Source organism: Neophocaena asiaeorientalis, unplaced genomic scaffold, assembly GCF_003031525.2.
Source record: "Neophocaena asiaeorientalis asiaeorientalis breed wild unplaced genomic scaffold, Neophocaena_asiaeorientalis_V1.1 scaffold150, whole genome shotgun sequence".
NCBI lineage: Eukaryota > Metazoa > Chordata > Mammalia > Artiodactyla > Phocoenidae > Neophocaena > Neophocaena asiaeorientalis.
The window spans coordinates 18,266,087-18,283,148 of record NW_020176571.1 but is presented as its reverse complement, the minus strand read 5'-3'; the positions used below and the strand labels follow the sequence as shown (position 1 = coordinate 18,283,148).

Genomic DNA, 17,062 nt, shown 5'->3' with positions numbered 1-17,062 from the left:
TTATTGTGGGGAAAATTAACGCTTTTCTAATAATCTTAGGGTCTCTAGGCCAGACTGTCCCTTTGATAAGTTAACATGTACTCCCTTTATGCTCCTAGTAGGGGGTAAACAAATGTCTGAACAAACACAAATACGCATAAACACCAATGTGGAGAATGGCAGTGTGTGTCTTCGATCCAGATAATAAGTGTGGGTATTGTTATTTAGATGGAGCATACTGGGACACTTATCTTTTAGTACACACCATTTTCTAACTGAATGCAGTGCTAATCGTGGGATTGAAAGCCATTGTAATTGTGTACCCGTCTAAATGCTGACAAGAATATAAAATTACATTATTTGGAACTGAGTTTGATGTTTCGGAGTTTTATTAGCATTTATATTTACTTATACATTAAAATTCAACACAAAAGGAGAGATCAAAACCATGTGACATATAGAAACAGATGTCAGACCACCACATAACCCTGCTCTCTAAAATCTGTGTGTCCTGTCTTAATACAGGACATTTTCAAAGAGTGTGCTACAAATCTGAAATAAGCAAATAATAAGTTTCCATTATAGGCATTACTTACTTGTCTAGATTCTGCAATCTTTGTAAAGCTTCTTTTACACCAACTCTTTTTTATATGTTCACGGTACTGGCAAATCTTTCCACAGTGTGCTAACCACCACACGATGTTAAACACATATTATGAAGTGGATGTAATTGTAAACACACAGAGGGACATAATTACATGTAGCAGATTTAAGAGCTAATTCTTTGCCTTTTTTTTTACTCTGCATTTTATCAACATAATTATTTTTTGACTGCAGACTAACACCCTGAAATTGACAAGCATCCATTATAGCAGGAATTTGTTCACCAGATTGGAAAACAATGAACTGCAGGTTTATATGTACCCATTGTCATAAAGAATTAGTACAGCTTTGTTCCACAAGAGGAAAAAGCTAATGATTTTGAAACAGCAGGTGACAAAACACATTCTTTTTTTCCTCCCCTGTTATCAGTTTGTTGATGAAGTCATTATGAACTGGGACCAGGGTAGGGATGGCCTTCTTTTTAGCAGATAGACTTTTAATGAGCTTTGTTTATAAAGATAGTCACATTGATTTGCTTACCTGTTTTTATTTCTTTACTTAGAAACCCCCAGTATTGAAAAGCTACTATCAAAGGACTGGAAAGACAAGCTTCTTGCAATGGGATCAGGGAACTTTGGTGAAATAAAAGGTAATATGTTTGCAATTATTTTGATCTAAAATGTACCGAAATGAATCTGATATTTAGAAATATTAGTGGTGATAAAGTACTTCTGCCCCCATGCGCTCTGTCTTTGGTGTTTCTTCCTTCTAGCTTGAAAAGGGATGTACAGTGGTTCTTATTTTCTCTCTGTGCCTTATAATAGTATGTTTTTTTAACAGAATAACCCCACTATATCTTTAACAGTATTTGACGTTCATCTTTTTTTCTAAATTTTAAATGACTTACTTATAAGTACAAATGTATCTACAGCAGGGTTAAAAACTGTATGAGATGATTTTATACATTCTACGTATTAGGAGTATGAATATACGTAATCTCCACTTAAAACCAGGAATGACAAAGGGAGAAGGTTTAATTCCTCATATAAAAATAAAATCAAGTGGTGCTTTCAATTAATTAAAAAGTGTGTTTTCTCAGAGCATAGCAGGCAATCTATGGTTTTCTGTTTGTTGCCAATAGGACACTTTTGAATCTGAGTTCTAAAGGATTAATTTTAAGGAAAAACTACTTATTAATATTAATATATTTTGTTATGTATTACTCTGTATATTTTTGATAGCGGCTGAATATATATTTTAAATATCACCAGATTTATATTGATATACATGTAGAAATCTGTGTGTAAATAACTTTTTTGCATATGTGTGTACGTGCAAGTGTTCTCCCACTGAGAGGCAATCATCTCTCTTAAGGCTTTACTACATCAGAGCATCCTGGAGAAGGGCAAAGCACAAATCAGTCTTCTCAAATGTTTGACTTACGTGATGTCAGCATCTCTGTTTGGGAAACTTCCATAAAATGTTTGCTTGAGTATCTCACTTTTCATCCATATATTTGGAGTTTACATATATTCAGGCTATGATTAGGTGTGAACGGGTGGTGAGAAAGTGAATTCCTGCTAATCAGCAAATTAAGTAACCAGAACCTATAATGGAATGAAATTCAAAGAAGTAATAATTAATATCCCTTGAAGAGCTTGAAGACAAAGTTTAGAGAGAACAGAAAAGTTTCATTTTCTATTTTGTTGGATTTTAACCCATTTGCACCTGAGATGCAGGATGTATTCTCCAAGGTTCTTTATTCTCCTGTGACCTGGGTAATAACTGAGAGCAGAGCAGAGCAGACCGCCTGTTCCAAGCCTTGTGATCTCATTCCATTGGAGGACAAACATTTTTCCCTCCCTCCTTTTCCTCACAAGTCTAACTTAAAAGCAGCAACAGCAGTGATGATAAGCTTAGAGGAAAGAAGCTCAGCTGTCCTTTCAGGCTTGCCTGTGGGGTTAGTTCAGGAAGCTGCAGTACAGTCACAAAAGAAGTTTCTGTCTTTAATTTTGAGTTTTTTAAGCTTCACATTCAGAGCACAAGTTTAGTTATTGTCCTCTGGTTCTGTTCAAAAAGCTGTTTTCTGATGCATTTAAAAGCAACTGTAGATCTTTCTTCTGTTGGGGGCATGGTTGTTAGGTGCTCGGATCAGGTTTGGCAGAAAACTGGAGGAAAAAAGCGCTGGGTTACTTTTCCTATTGACTGCCCGTGACAGTTGCAATTACTATCCATTGTTCATAGGTGGCTCGAAAGTGGAGAGGATACAATAGTGTGTTGCCCTCTGGGGGGAAATGAATTTGACTTAATGGTTCTTGGGTGGGGGGCGGTCAGACCCTATGATTATGTGCTCCAGGAATGTGGTTTTCATACCACCTCAGACGAAGTTAGTCAAGAACAATAGCCCAGCTGTTTGGCCCCTGTTTTTTATGAGGCAGATAAAGGTGTAAGTCTCATGTATGCGTAGACTGTTTTCAGTCAGGGTAGGGCAGGATAAGCATGACCTTTTTTTTAATCTGAAAATATGAACTTATTCAATTATTAGATAATTTATTACTGATAATTCAGAGCAATGTATCTGAGTAGAACCTTTGTATATATTAGGATGTTTACAGCCTTTACAGTATTTACTGAGTCTTCTTGTGGATTGAAACTCTTCTCCTCCATTTACACTGGTCAGTTTTCACTTAACTTTTAATTAGTTCCAGGAAACATGAGTGAGTGAATGAATGCGTGTGTGTGTGTGTGTGTGTGTTTGTGTGTGTGTGTCCATTCTTGAATATCTAAGACCATAGCCAAGTGAGGGCAGAGCTCCGTTCCTAAGTGCTGGCTTCAAGTTGCTGTGAGTGAATTAGTTTCAGCGCATTTGGACAAAGATTAAATTTACAGCTTGGCAAAATTCAACGAAGTGTTTCTTACTATTACTATTTAAAAAGTGAAAATGATAAACTTTTAAAAAGAGGAGAAATAAATAGCATTTGGTCTGGATAGTTTAGCTGTCAATAAAGAGTTGTCATACGCACTTAAAGTCAATCTCATTTTTCAAGAAACAGTGTGAGTTAGGAAAGGTCACCCATTTCTGAAAGCATAAAATTATTTTTCATGTTAGATTAGAACTTAGACCATTTTATGGTCTGGTACTTTGGAAATGTGAAGTAATTAGGTTTTAAAGTTACATTAGAAACAATTCTCTAAAAAAACACACACAAAAGTACACTGGATTCAGTTTTCCAGAACAAAAGAGTTTGACTAAAAAGGTCTACCGATAGCAAACAGTCAATATATATTGTAAACTGATTAGATGACTACAGACATAATTTATTTCTTCTTCTCTAATCAGCCGTATAGTGTAACTGGCCATTTACAGAGGTTTCTTTGCCCTTATCTATAGCAGAAGCACTGAGCAATGGTTGTGTGAAAGATGAAGAAATACATTTTATAGCCTCATAGTTACTGAGAAGGGAAAAAACAGTGCCTGCACTCCAGCTGGCAGCCAGTAGCATCACACACATTGTTTCAGCTAGCATGAAATTCCATTACACTGAAGGTCATTGCATTGGCACTTCACCTGAGGACAGTATCTGGGGATCCATGGCAGCTTTGACTAATCTAAACAGATCGTCTGTTTTTCAACAAAGCCATTGCAAAATGTGTATTTTACTGACTTAAATTTATTTGTAAAATTATAAGAAAAATATCTCCATGCAAAACTCTCTTAAAATATTTCTATTTTGTTCAGGTTATGAAAGCAGGGCATTGTTTGAGAGGTTTTCTGAGTAGGGCACTCAGAAAAGCCTAGATCAGTTTCTCTACCTGCCTTGTTCGAAGAATTCTTCAGAGCCTTGTTTCTTTCCCATTGGTATCCCAGGTAGACCCTTCTCACCCTGCTCAGAATGCATTAATTTAGGCCAGTAAAGTGTTATATCTGGTATTAAGGAAAATGCCAGTTGTAGTCGGTATAATAAAAAATTGGCTCTTTTTGAAAGCTATAATTTTGTTCTTTCTAGAAGATGGGACATAAAGGCAAACACCAAACAGCTCTAGAATGCCAATGATGGATTCAAGTAAATAATCCATTCCACAATACTGTGGTCTTTCAGGACTCATGAATTAAAGTCATGCTATGTAGATTCAACATGAGGATTAAAGTAGATCCCCTCTTAGGTGACATAACATTTTGATATGAAAGAGATATGTAGATTTAGTATATGGCTTGAAAGAGATGATTCTCTTTAAATAACATTAGACGATTTGAAAATAAGCAGGCTTGGAACAGGAATCAGGTCCCAGGTAATAATCTAGTAAGAGGTATCCTTGGATTTTTATAAATTTAAAACATGGAAACTAAAATCTCAGCATTTAGATATGTAAGGGTTTGTATAACTTTGAAAGCTGTTTTAAACCCATTCTTTTAAAAGTCCAGTAACTATTTAAGAAACACATGGTTTGCTAATTATCTTGTGACTGTTTCATTTGTGCATCACATTTGTTTAGAGGGGTTGGAAATGTTGATTATTTTCTGAGGGAACTGTTGTATCTGGAATTTGTTTAACATAAGAGTCAGCCATAAGGCAGGTACATAACATATAGTCATTTACTTCTAAATAAAGTAAATGTTTAATGTTTTTAATCTACTAAGCTTGTTTTATAGTTCCTTGTAGTTGCTTATGAGTAATGTTTTCACTTTTTGTAAAAACTATTTCATAAGAACTGAAGAAAGACTACCGGGGCACAGAATATAAATTTTTAAAATAAGTTTGGCAGTGTCTATAAAAGCAGAAAGCGACTTTATGTTTTCTGCAAATCAGTTACTTGCTCTGTCTTGGGAAGCCAGAGTCCTCATGCCAGTGTATAAACACAGCAAGCGATGGGAAGAGACCAATCAGCCACTGGCTCTCATTGATTCGTATATTGATAATCCAGTTCACCAGTTAAGAAGTTATAGGGCTTCCCTGGTGGCGCAGTGGTTGAGAGTCCGCCTGCCGATGCAGCGGACGCGGGTTCGTGCCCCAGTCTGGGAGGATCCCACGTGCCACGGAGCGGCTGGGCCCGTGAGCCATGGCCGCTGAGCCTGCGCGTCCGGAGCCTGTGCTCCGCAACGGGAGAGGCCACAATGGTGAGAGGCCCGCGTACCGCAAAACAAAACAAAACAAACAAACAAACAAAAAAGAAGTTATATATACCTTTTACAGCAGGCACTTAATAATGCATATTTTAAGCGAATACTCTTGCATATTTAATCTAGGGTTTATATTTGAAAGTAAAAATATCCTCTCCTCAACATTTTTCTCATTTAAAAATACATTCATTCATTTAACAAGTATTCAGCTGTCCGAGGCTCGTGAAGATCCTAAAATTAAAATAATTATAAAACCATTGTTTTTTCTTGTAGATGTGGACTCCAGAGCTTACGCTATCCAGATCATTGGATAATAGAATTTACCTAAAACATTTTCCCCTTTGAAATTAACATTTCTCCTACTAGGGGAGCATGATGTAGTTAAAAAGATTTGGTGTCTTGTTGCCCTGATTCTCTCAAAGACTTGTGGAAATGAGGTTACCTCTTTTGGTTTATTTCCTCATCCCCTCATTTACAAACAGTTGCATTGATTACATGCCTGTTTATGTACAGCCACTTTGCTAACATCCTTTACAAAATTATTATAACAAAGTCATTTTACTCCTATTTTATGTAGGAAGAAACTGAGTCTCAGAGAGAGAGATGAATTATCCAGAACCACGTGCTTTAGTTGTGACAGGGTCAAGATGTGACTCTAATTCTGTCTGCCTTCAAAGCCTGTGCTCTCTACGTGATGCTTGGTAGTCCGTCTTAGTAAAGTTGGAATGGGTGATCTCTAAAATCCTGTGAAACATGAAAACTTATTCAGACCCACCACAGCTAGATGAAGAGTCCCTCTGAGATGCACCCATCGTTAGCCTGCCTCCATGGTGAACTTTCCTTGTAGACTATCTAGCTTACTGTAGGCCCAAAGTTTGGAACCCAGTACGTATTTGATGAATGGATGACCAAGAAATGCCGTGCTTCGAGATGGCTATTATTGACTACATTCCAGTCTCTAAGTGCAGTGAATTGAATGTGATATTAAAAACAAAACAAAACAAAGCTGTTTTTTACATTTTAAGTACAATACCCAAGTAAGCGGATGGAATATCTTGGGAAAAGGTTATAAAATTACAATCTCCATTAAAAGGTAGACATTTGTAGTAAGAAATTGTATAGAACCATACTTTTTAAAAAAGATAAGAACGACCCTTGCTTTCACTGTACAAATGATAATGCACACATCTTGTTCATAATGTCCCAGAAACAAAATATCCAGCCATGGGGTAACAACGGTAAAGACCATAGCTACTTTTCAATTGTTCCGTTTCATTCTGATAGTCGCCCTTAAAACTGACAGCTTTCACGGGAATTTCCTGGCAGTCCAGTGGTTAAGACTTGGTGCTTTCACTGCCAGGGAACTCCCGCAAGTCAAGCAGTGCAGGCAAAAAAAAAAAAACCTGATAGCTTTCCATAGTACATATATTTTAAAATCCAAGCCGAAGTCCACCTTTTAAGATATTGAAGCAAAAAGAATTAAACTATTTTTTCAAAATAAATTACAGAAATCTGAAAGAAGGTAAGAATATTCATCGTATTAGCAGTGTACACTAGAATATCAATTTATACTGTCATGTTATACGTGATCGCATTCCTTATGTAATTTTAATAGGTTCCAACTTCTAAGAGTATCTATATTGCAGTAAAGGATACATAACTAAATTTTATCAAAGTTTGATTGCATTCGTTGTCAATGAAAAAGACCAATGCACAGATGTTTGTAAGTTAGATAACTTAAATATTCCTTTGATGAAACAGAATAATGCCATTCGTACCTTCTGATGAGGGGGTCTGACTTTTACTCTAGTTGGATGAGACTGCCATTGAGAAAAGCTTTAGTTGTAAATTTAGAATAACTTAAGTCTGTTTCTATTCATTATATTTTCAGTTCATTCAACAAATACTGCTCTCTGTCTTGCCATGTGCTATGTTCTGGAGATGTAATGGTAGCAAATGGAGTAGACAGATTTCTGCCCTTCTGGAGCTTACACTCTAGTAGAGGCACTTGCTTTTTTTTTTCCAGTTTTATTTTATTATTATTATTTTTTACATCTCTATTGGAGTATAATTGCTTTACATTGGTGTGTTAGTTGCTGCTGTATAACAAAGTGAATCAGCTATATGCATACATATATCCCCATATCCCCACCCTCTTGCCTCTCCCTCCCACCCTCCCAATCCCACCCCTCTAGGTGGTCACAAAGCATCAAGCTGATTTCCCTGTGTTATGCGGCTGCTTGAGGCACTTTCATTAGGCAGAATTTTTAAAGGCAACGTAATGAATGACTTTTAGATCCTTCAGGTGGATTACCAGTTGAAAGCAACAACATTTCTATAAAAAAAATCAAAGCAATTCGAGTCCTGTCCAAATTATAACACTGATAATCTAAGGAACACCAACAATAAAAGAAAAAAAAAAAAACATCCTGGCAAAGATTGACTGTTGCTTTGAATTAAATGTGTGGTAATTTTTTTGAGGGAAGAAACATAATCTCTAGTTTACTTTCAGCATCAAAATTTTAGGACTTTTCCTTTCCTGAGTGACTCTTCCTTCCTTTTACTTTTCCTTTAGTTATATCAAAACTCCCAAAGATTTACTGTGATTTTGATTGTAACTTCAAGCCATATATCTATTGCATTTTGGTAGAATAGAACAATATTGGGGAAATATAAGCTTCCAAAGATTTTTTCTTGTTATTTCAAATGTATTTGAAAGCATCCTTAACTTAAGTAATCCTAATAAGGGTTATTTATCTATTTGCATAGAATCATACATTGTCACTCAATTAAGGACTTTTCTCTCATCTTAAGAAGTTTATTTATTTAATTCCTTTAAGAAAAGGTTATGGGGTGCCTACTATGTGCTAGGCATTACTCTGGGGACATAGTATTAAACGAAACAAGCTAGAATTCTGCTATCATGGAGTTTATACTCCACTGGGAGATTCAGTAAATAAATATGTCAATAATGGTACAACGTATGGTGCTAACGACTATAGTCTTGGATGTAACTGTAATCTTGGGTGGCCATAATGTGATCAGTTAGTTTTCCAACTACATTGCATCATTTCATGAGAGCATAAATTTATATTCTCAAACTTGAATATTTTTTCTGCTAGCTATATTCTATTTTTGAAGAAAGCCTCTGAGTGGCATATGAGAAAACAGTCTAAAACGTGATTAACTAATAAAGTTTTCCTTTTTAAATGTAGAATTCCTTAATCTGATTCTTCAAGATTCTCTTTTTAAGAAAAGAAGAATCGTATTACTGATAATAATACCCTTGATCTCTTAATAATTGTGGTTATTAAATTTTCATGGTTTGTCTTGCCTCTTCGATACAAAAAAAAAAAAACTACTTACGGGGCTTCCCAGGTGGCGCAGTGGTTGAGAGTCCGCCTGCCGATGCAGGGGACACGGGTTCGTGCCCCGGTCCGGGAAGATCCCACATGCCACGGAGCGGCTGGGCCCGTGAGCCATGGCCGCTGAGCCTGCGCGTCTGGAGCCTGCGCGTCTGGAGCCTGTGCTCCGCAACGGTAGAGGTCACGACAGCGAGAGGCCCGTGTACCGCAAAAAAAAAAAAAAAAAAAAACTACTTAGGACCAAGAACTGTGTTTTAAGCCTCTTTTTGTTTCCATCAAACCCCAGCTTAGAAAATTAAGAATAATAAATGCTCAGCCAACAGTTTTTTATTTACTTATGAAATAAAAGGGGCAAAACAGCTACAGATTATTGCTCATCATAAATAAAAACAATCAAAATATTTGTTCATCCTGATATTTTGTAATGAGTAAATAGCCATCACTTTTTACTGTTGAGTTATAATCTAAAAGAAGGTAAGTCTATGTTTGTGTGTCCAACCTTACTCATGTCATAATTCTCTATACACCAGAGTCACTGTCATCGAAAAACCACTCTCTTCTTATTCCTCTTTTCTTACATGTTTTATTGCCATCTTATTTTCAGGGACTCCCGAAAGCCTCGCTGAGAAGGAGAGACAGCTCATGGGGATGATCAATCAGCTAACCAGTCTGCGAGAGCAGCTGTTGGCTGCCCATGATGAGCAGAAAAAACTGGCTGCATCTCAGATCGAGAAACAGCGGCAGCAAATGGAGCTGGCCAAGCAGCAGCAAGAACAGGTGAGTAAGAACTAGAGAACACAGTCAGGTTCCTCAGGTATTGTTCTGCCTGAAGCATACAGGTCACTCTCGGAGGCAAACAGAGATCAGTAAAAGCTTCTCCCCCCTGCCCTGCCTGAGTAAATAAAAAGGCGAAACACCAAAGCGAGCAAAAAACTCATCTGAAAAAGCTTATTAACTATTTTAGTGGTACATAACTTGGAAGTGATTATAATCGAGGTGAAATTCACGAGCACGGTACCAAAAAGAACCGTGGAGAGTCAAGAGACCATTTCCAGTCAGGGACATTAGGAAAGATTTCATTCAATGTGTTTGGTGTGAACTTGGAAGGCTAGGTAGGATTCAACAAGTGAAGTCAATTTCCAATCATGGGGCAAGAAGTTTGGTTAGGAGGCTACTATGATCATCTAAATAAGGTGTGAGACTCTAAACCAGATGGGGTAGTGACCATGGAGAAAGAGAAAGAAGGGATAAATAGGTGGAAGAATTATGGTCAGTTGAATTTTTTAAGTGGGCTAAAGAGAGAGGAAAAGCGTTGAGCCAGGGTAACAGGGAAGGTCAAGAGGAGGGCAGATTTGGAAAAGCAGGTGGTTTTATTATGCGGAATTAGAGCGGTCGTCAGGTTGTCCATCTGAAAGTATGTGAGAGAATAGAAATATCAATTCACAGTTTGGAAGAGAGGGCTGAGCCTCGTTTCCTAGATTATCTACATAGAGATAGTAGTTTAAACCACTGGAGACAGTCAGTTTCATTCATTTATTCAAAAAATAGTAATCAAGTGCTTGTGTGCCAGGCACTGTGCTAACTACTGAAGTTACCTCAATTAACCAGAAAGACAAAGCCCCTAATTTCTAGTGGAAAGAGAGACAATTAACAAAGGAAAAGAAAAATTACCAAAATAACTTCAGAGAGTGATAAGTAATTTGAAAACATGTACTGAGAGTAATTTAATAAATATTGATTAATATGACAAGTTTGGGTTGCCATCTTAGCTTGGGTGGTTGGATCTGCCAGTTAAGCTCAGATCTAAATGACCTATGAGAGGCAGTGGTATTAATATCTAGGGCCAAGGTGTTTCATGCAGAGGAATGACAGGTTTATGGGCCTTAAATGAGAGTAGTGGCGATATCATGAGAAAATGGAAAGGAATTAAGGGAAGAGAGATCCTTGGGAGATGCTGGCATATAGCCGGTAGGGAGAGGAAAATGAACATATCCAGAAGCAAGAAGCTACTAGAGTAGTCATTTAGATTCTCATTGTCAGCCTTTAAACATGGGGCTTCTCTGGAGCTTTAGTAGCAGAAATCAGATAATAAGAATTGACATGTAGAAGAACAATGCATAGTGGGGAAATGGAGGTAATGCATAAGAAGTATTACTTAAAAGAGGCTTGGTAGTCATGGGAAGGAAAGACAGAAGGTGTCATAGGGTGAGCTTACATATAAAGATGGCACATCTTTTCTAGGACTAACTTAGTTTACCATCCCATGTTCTGGGTTTAGTGCACTCACTGTCTTAAGTGGAGGAGGACTGTTATTTAGTCAAGGGTACTTTTGTATCTACACAAATACTGCAAAACCTTCTAGACAGCTGTCAAAGTGTAAACTAGCAGAGTTGAAAGAGGTGGAGAAATATTCAGATTACATTTGAGGAGCCCTCCTTTCCTTCTGTTTACTTTTCTCTACTTGATGGTTCATCTCTGCTTGAAAGATGATATTTTTATTTTTAATGAAATGTGTCACCATCTTCCTTAAGTATATATTTAGCCTGTTATTGGAGATGACCCTTATTCCTCTTGCTCTACCCGTACGATGAAACAGCTCAGAATGATTGCCCATGACAGTCTAGAAGAACACCACTCTTTTCTTGTTCATAACCCTCAATACTTTCAGACATCTGAATTCAGAAGATCCTAGGAGCCTCTGAAACTGGAACTCAGATGGGGATATTTCTTTGTAGAGAATCCATACTTCGATGGGCCTGAGGGCATGCTTGTCCTAAAAAATCTGAGCAATTACTAATGGAGAGCAAGGTTCCTTACTTTCTCTTTCACACTCTGACCCATCCTCAAATATCATCAACGGATTCTAGAATTTTCTACTTACTCTGCCATTCTCCTTAGAACTTCAGAAATCCTTAGGTTCTTCCAGAAATTCTCCGCTGTATTGGAGCGATGCCAGGCAATGCTGCCTATACAGCCTGAGAGAAGATCCCTCCTGAGAGCTACTGGCCAGGTTCCTGGAGCCCGTTCTGCTCTCCCAGATCCTCTCTGCCGTGCAGCATCAGCACTCTGTAGTCACTGATCTTTTCATCGGGACACAGGGATATTTCTGAAGGACATTTAGTATTTATTCCTTAAGATTCAGGTTAGGTTTCTCTCACCTTTAGAACTCCTTTTCTGACCCTACTCCCAACACTCCCTAGTCAGTACACTGTGTCCCTACTCTGTGCTCCGTCCCACATTCATCTTTTCAACAACTTTCTGTTGAGCACCAATTTGATGCCAGCTTCTGTTTTAGTTAATAGGTTACAGCAAGGAATAAAACAGACGAAAATACCTCATGTATTGAATTCTAGTTGGGAAGAGATAGACAATAAATAAGTAAAATATATGTTGAAAATGAAGCAGAAAAATAGGGATGAGGGTGCCAGGTAGAGAGATAGGCTCTTTTAAAATGACTGCTCAGGGCTTCCCTGGTGGCGCAGTAGTTAAGAATCTGCTTGCCAATGCAGGGGACACGGGTTCGAGCCCTGGTCCAGGAAGATCCCACATGCTGTGGAACAACTAAGCCCGTGTGCCACAACTACTGAAGCCCGCATGCCTAGAGCCCATGCTCTGCAACAAGAGAAGCCACCGCAATGAGAAGCCCACGCACTGCAACAAAGGGTAGCCCCCGCTCGCTACAACTAGAGAAAGCCCATGCGCAGCAATGAAGACCAAACGCAGCCAAAAAAAAAAGACTGCTCAGGGAAGGCCTCATTGATAGGGTAACAGCTGAGCAGAGACTTGTAGGAGGTGAGGGAGTGACCAATGCAGTTATCTAGGAAAAGAGTGTTCCAGATGGAGGGGAAAGCAAGTGCAAAGGCCCAGAGGCAGGAGTACCCTTGGTGTGTTCAGCAGACAGGAAAGCGGAGTGGCAAAGGGAAGAGAGAGAGATGACATCAGAAAGATAACAGGAGGCCAGCTCATACAGGGCCTTGCAGGCATCATATGGAAACTGGCTTTTACTCTGAGCGAGACAGAGGGTTTTGAAAAGAGGAATAACACAACACAACTTATATTTTAAAAGGATCTCTCTTGGTGCTGGTTTATAGTAGGCTGCAGGGAGGGAGCGAGGGCAGAGGCAGAAAGAGCAGATAGGACGCTATCACAGCAATCCAGGCAAGAGGCAGCAGTGACTTAGAACAGGAGGAAGTGTGGAGGGCTATGAGGTGGTTAGTTTCTTAATGAAATCTTAAGGCACTTATAAAAGGATTTAAATATCGGCTGAAATATTGATATGTGGGAGGAAAGACCGGACTTAAGGAAGAGAGTGGTATTTCGTTTTCTACCTTTTCCTTTCTGACTTTTCTTCAGAGAGAGAAAAAGGAATTTCTTTAGGCTGTATTCCTAAGATAAAACAAAAGCATTAAAATAATTATAATTGTACCAGCATACATAGGGGAAATAAAAAGTTCATTGTGCAGCCATGTAGATCCAACCTCATCATATAGATTCTTTACTTTCATTCATAGTAATGGACTCTGCATAAATTTTTTCCTGAATTTTTTGCTTTCTGATACAGAGGTTAAGGGATATACCTTCCTAATGAAAATGATAGTGACCATAGCATTGAGAATAAGAATTAGAGCGTATTTATAAGGCAGCTATAAGTTTCATGAGGAGAGAAGTTACATTCTTGTGAGAAGGTTTCCTGCCCTATCTCATGAAGTGTTTAGAATTTTATTCTTGTCTCTTCACTCATGCACTCTTCATCAAGTGTTCACTCTGTACTCCTTTTGCATCAGGCTTTGCGCAAATGGTGAGAGCAAAATCTACGTGACCCCTAACTTCACCGTATTTATGAATTTCTACCTAGGAGACAGAAACCTGTTAATTAAAGCAAAAACAAAAATAAATATAACATCATAGCATGTGGTATAGTATCAAGTAGGTAGAGGATGTTATGAGAGCGAAAAACAGGGAGCAGTTGTGCTCGTCTGGCTTAACACTTAGGATGACCACACTGAGGGCTAATTCCTGAGTTTAGTTTTGAATCTGTTGAATTTGTAGTGCCTTTGAGAATGTTGTTGGATAAATGGGTCTAAAGCTTAAAGCAAAGATCCGGGCTAGAGAAACAAATTTGTAATCACTTGGCATACGTGTGGATGTAGGTATAGAGGGAAAGGAATAGAGTCTAAAGTGAGCCTACAACATTGTGTGATGGGAGAGAGCCATTGACAGTAACTGAGAAGAATCAGACTCAGAGGTAGGAGCAAAACAGGGAAAATGTGATGTCATGGAAGCCAAGGGAGAAAGTTCAGGATCAAGGGAAAGCGCTTGAGTATTGAATTCTGATGAAAAGTCAAGCAGTGAGGACGAGAAAACACTTCAGAATTTAAAAAATTGGAAGTGACTGGTGACTTTATTAAGAATCCTGTCAGTAGAGACCAGAATTGAATGTGTTGAGGACTCGGCAGTCAGTTTGTGAGAGGCAGAAATGACAGTGTTTACCAAGACACAAAAGCATACCAGAACCTCACTAAGGAATAGAGCATCTTACAGTACCTTGTCCTGCTCTGAACTCTTTGGCACACACCCTCCTGTTTGTGAAATATTCTCTTTCTTTTCCAAGGGCTGAAAATGTCAGAGGTAAGTACCTCCTTAACATACTGCCAGGAAGAGGGATTTTTGAAACTCCAGCATTTCACACTGGGTTGGACCACTGTTGTTGTGTCTTAGGCTTCGTTTTCCAAAAGAAGCATAACTGTTCCTAAGTCTAAATATCTTGTCTGATCCTACTTAAGGATGACTTGCTGGTCCTGTAGGGGCGCAGGCACATCTATCTTCGTAAGCTTAATCAGTGTCAAATCAAACTTTGAGACACAGAACATTGGTAATCTCCCCCTGGGACTGTAATATACTCTTAACTTTTTCATGTGCCGTTTCTCCGCAGATTGCAAGACAACAGCAGCAGCTTCTGCAGCAACAACACAAAATCAATTTGCTTCAGCAACAGATCCAGGTCAGAAACCATAATTTCATATGGACTTCCAATTAAGAAATAGATTTCGTTTCTCATTTTCAGGTGACCTGACTGAAATGAGCTCCAAAATAAAAGTTACTTTCAGCCTAATTGTGACGTGTCACCCACGAGCCATGAGAATCTTGCACACGGTGGCCCCGTCACGGGCCCGACTGTGTCGCGATGTTTTAGGGGAGGCAAGCTGATGGTAATTTTTATCCTACACGGAAAGGAAATTATTGTAGAGAAATGTTTCATTTTCTCTATTCTTTAACGTTTAATATGTGCCTGGAAATGTTCTTAATGGGGGAGGTGCAGGGGAACCAAAGCAGAAAGGTTTTCAGTTAGACGTCGGTGGCAGGGAGAACGTTTTACAGTAGGCTCGAGAGCCACGTGTGATCAAGGTGGAAGTGAGGGAGGGTAACGATTTGGTGTTCAAGTCGAATTTCACCCTTCATACTGCGTGGAGAAACGAAGACTGAGGGCTCTATAACCTCCATATTTTTCTTCTGTGGAAATTTGCAATGATGAGAAGCAAAGCTGCCAGGGATAGCCTGTCTCCACCACTTGCTTGTGGCATGCGTTTTGCCAAAATTTGTTTCCCTTTCTGAAAATTCCCTCTCTGAAAGCGCTCATTTCGTAGAGTGTTTAGGAGGATTTAATAAAATCACGGACGGAGAGCTTTAGCGTAGTGTCAAGGCACATAGTAAGTACTCAATACATACTTGCTATGACTAGCAAGAAGAGGAAACTAGTTCATGGAGCAATGACTCCGACCTTACGGGACATCATCCATCGGAAATCAACTGTTAGATCTGCAGTCAGCTTATCTGGGGAGAAATTCATCATTCTCTTGAAGCTGTATCTTGAGAATCCAATATATTTTATTAAGTGTAAATATAAATGACAGAAGCAAACATGTCAAAATTATTTCATCCACATGTTTATCATGTTTAGACTTATTTGCCAAAAACGTTTATCCCATTTTATCTAGCTGGGTCAGCTACACTTAATTTCTTTACTGTGGGTTATATAGCCCAGTCAAGGTTTACTCATTTTTATTCTACCTGAGATTTTAATGAGCACAGTTTCAGTGAGACAGAGAAACATCAGTGAAATGTTCCAGCCAAGACTCCGTGCCTTCCTTAATTACGAACAGCATATTTCTAATGTGATATTATCTGTCTGTCCATACCTGGAGTGTGGTTATTCATTCAATGGTTTAAAACTGTTTTTCGGGTTTCATGTTTAGCCTAAGCATGCTGCCTTTGAATGTCATTTTAGTTGATGGTACGAGGTTATCTACACTTAAAATGTTTTTGATTATTGAAAACCAAAGATAATAGAATTATTATGGCAATTTCTCATTATAAATAAGATACAGTTCCATAATGAGTGGTGTGGTCCTTTGCAAGTCACTTCGTTTCACTGTGATTTGATGAGGGTACCAATGGTTTTAAGTGCTTATAATTTTTATGAGATTGAGATAGTCTTTTGTTACATAGAATTGCAAAAATGTATGTAAACCCGTATTATAAATATGTAGAAGGCTCAATCAGCTGTGTTTTCTGACCATATAAATCGTGCAACACCTTCAGCGTTCATAATGTGGATTTAAAGCTCTGTCATAATAACAAAATGTTGAAATTGGAGGATTTCTTGCTCCAGAGCATGGAGCATTGTACTTTATAAGGCAGAGCATTTTTTAAATGAAGTACCTTAAACTATTCTAGAAATGACATGACTATAGAAACTGTATTCCAGCGAGCTGGAGCCAAGTTTAATCACTTGCCCAAGATCACATGACTAGTTATAGGTAGAACCAGGATCAGAAGCAAAGTTTTCTGACTGTTAGTTGAAATTCTGCTGAGTATGAGAATTTTAAAAGCTTAGAATTTCTATTTGATCAAAATGTTATGCTGCTGGCCTCCACTAGTTCACAGGGTAGACCAGAAAAAATCCAGTAGTCCCTAAAGGAAATAATGTCACACTGAC

The 17,062-nt window shown here is 38.3% G+C and overlaps 1 protein-coding gene across 2 annotated transcripts in view; it reads left to right on the top strand.

Moving 5' to 3' along the window:
- SOX5 (SRY-box transcription factor 5) overlaps positions 1–17,062 on the top strand; it is a 389,772-nt gene that overhangs the window by 178,416 nt on the left and 194,294 nt on the right. For both annotated transcript variants that reach the window (XM_024733444.1, XM_024733445.1), the window contains exons 4-6: positions 1,145–1,231; positions 9,671–9,843; positions 14,999–15,067. In XM_024733444.1, the coding sequence (XP_024589212.1) occupies positions 1,145–1,231; positions 9,671–9,843; positions 14,999–15,067 (329 nt within the window). The remainder of the gene's footprint in view (positions 1–1,144; positions 1,232–9,670; positions 9,844–14,998; positions 15,068–17,062) is intronic.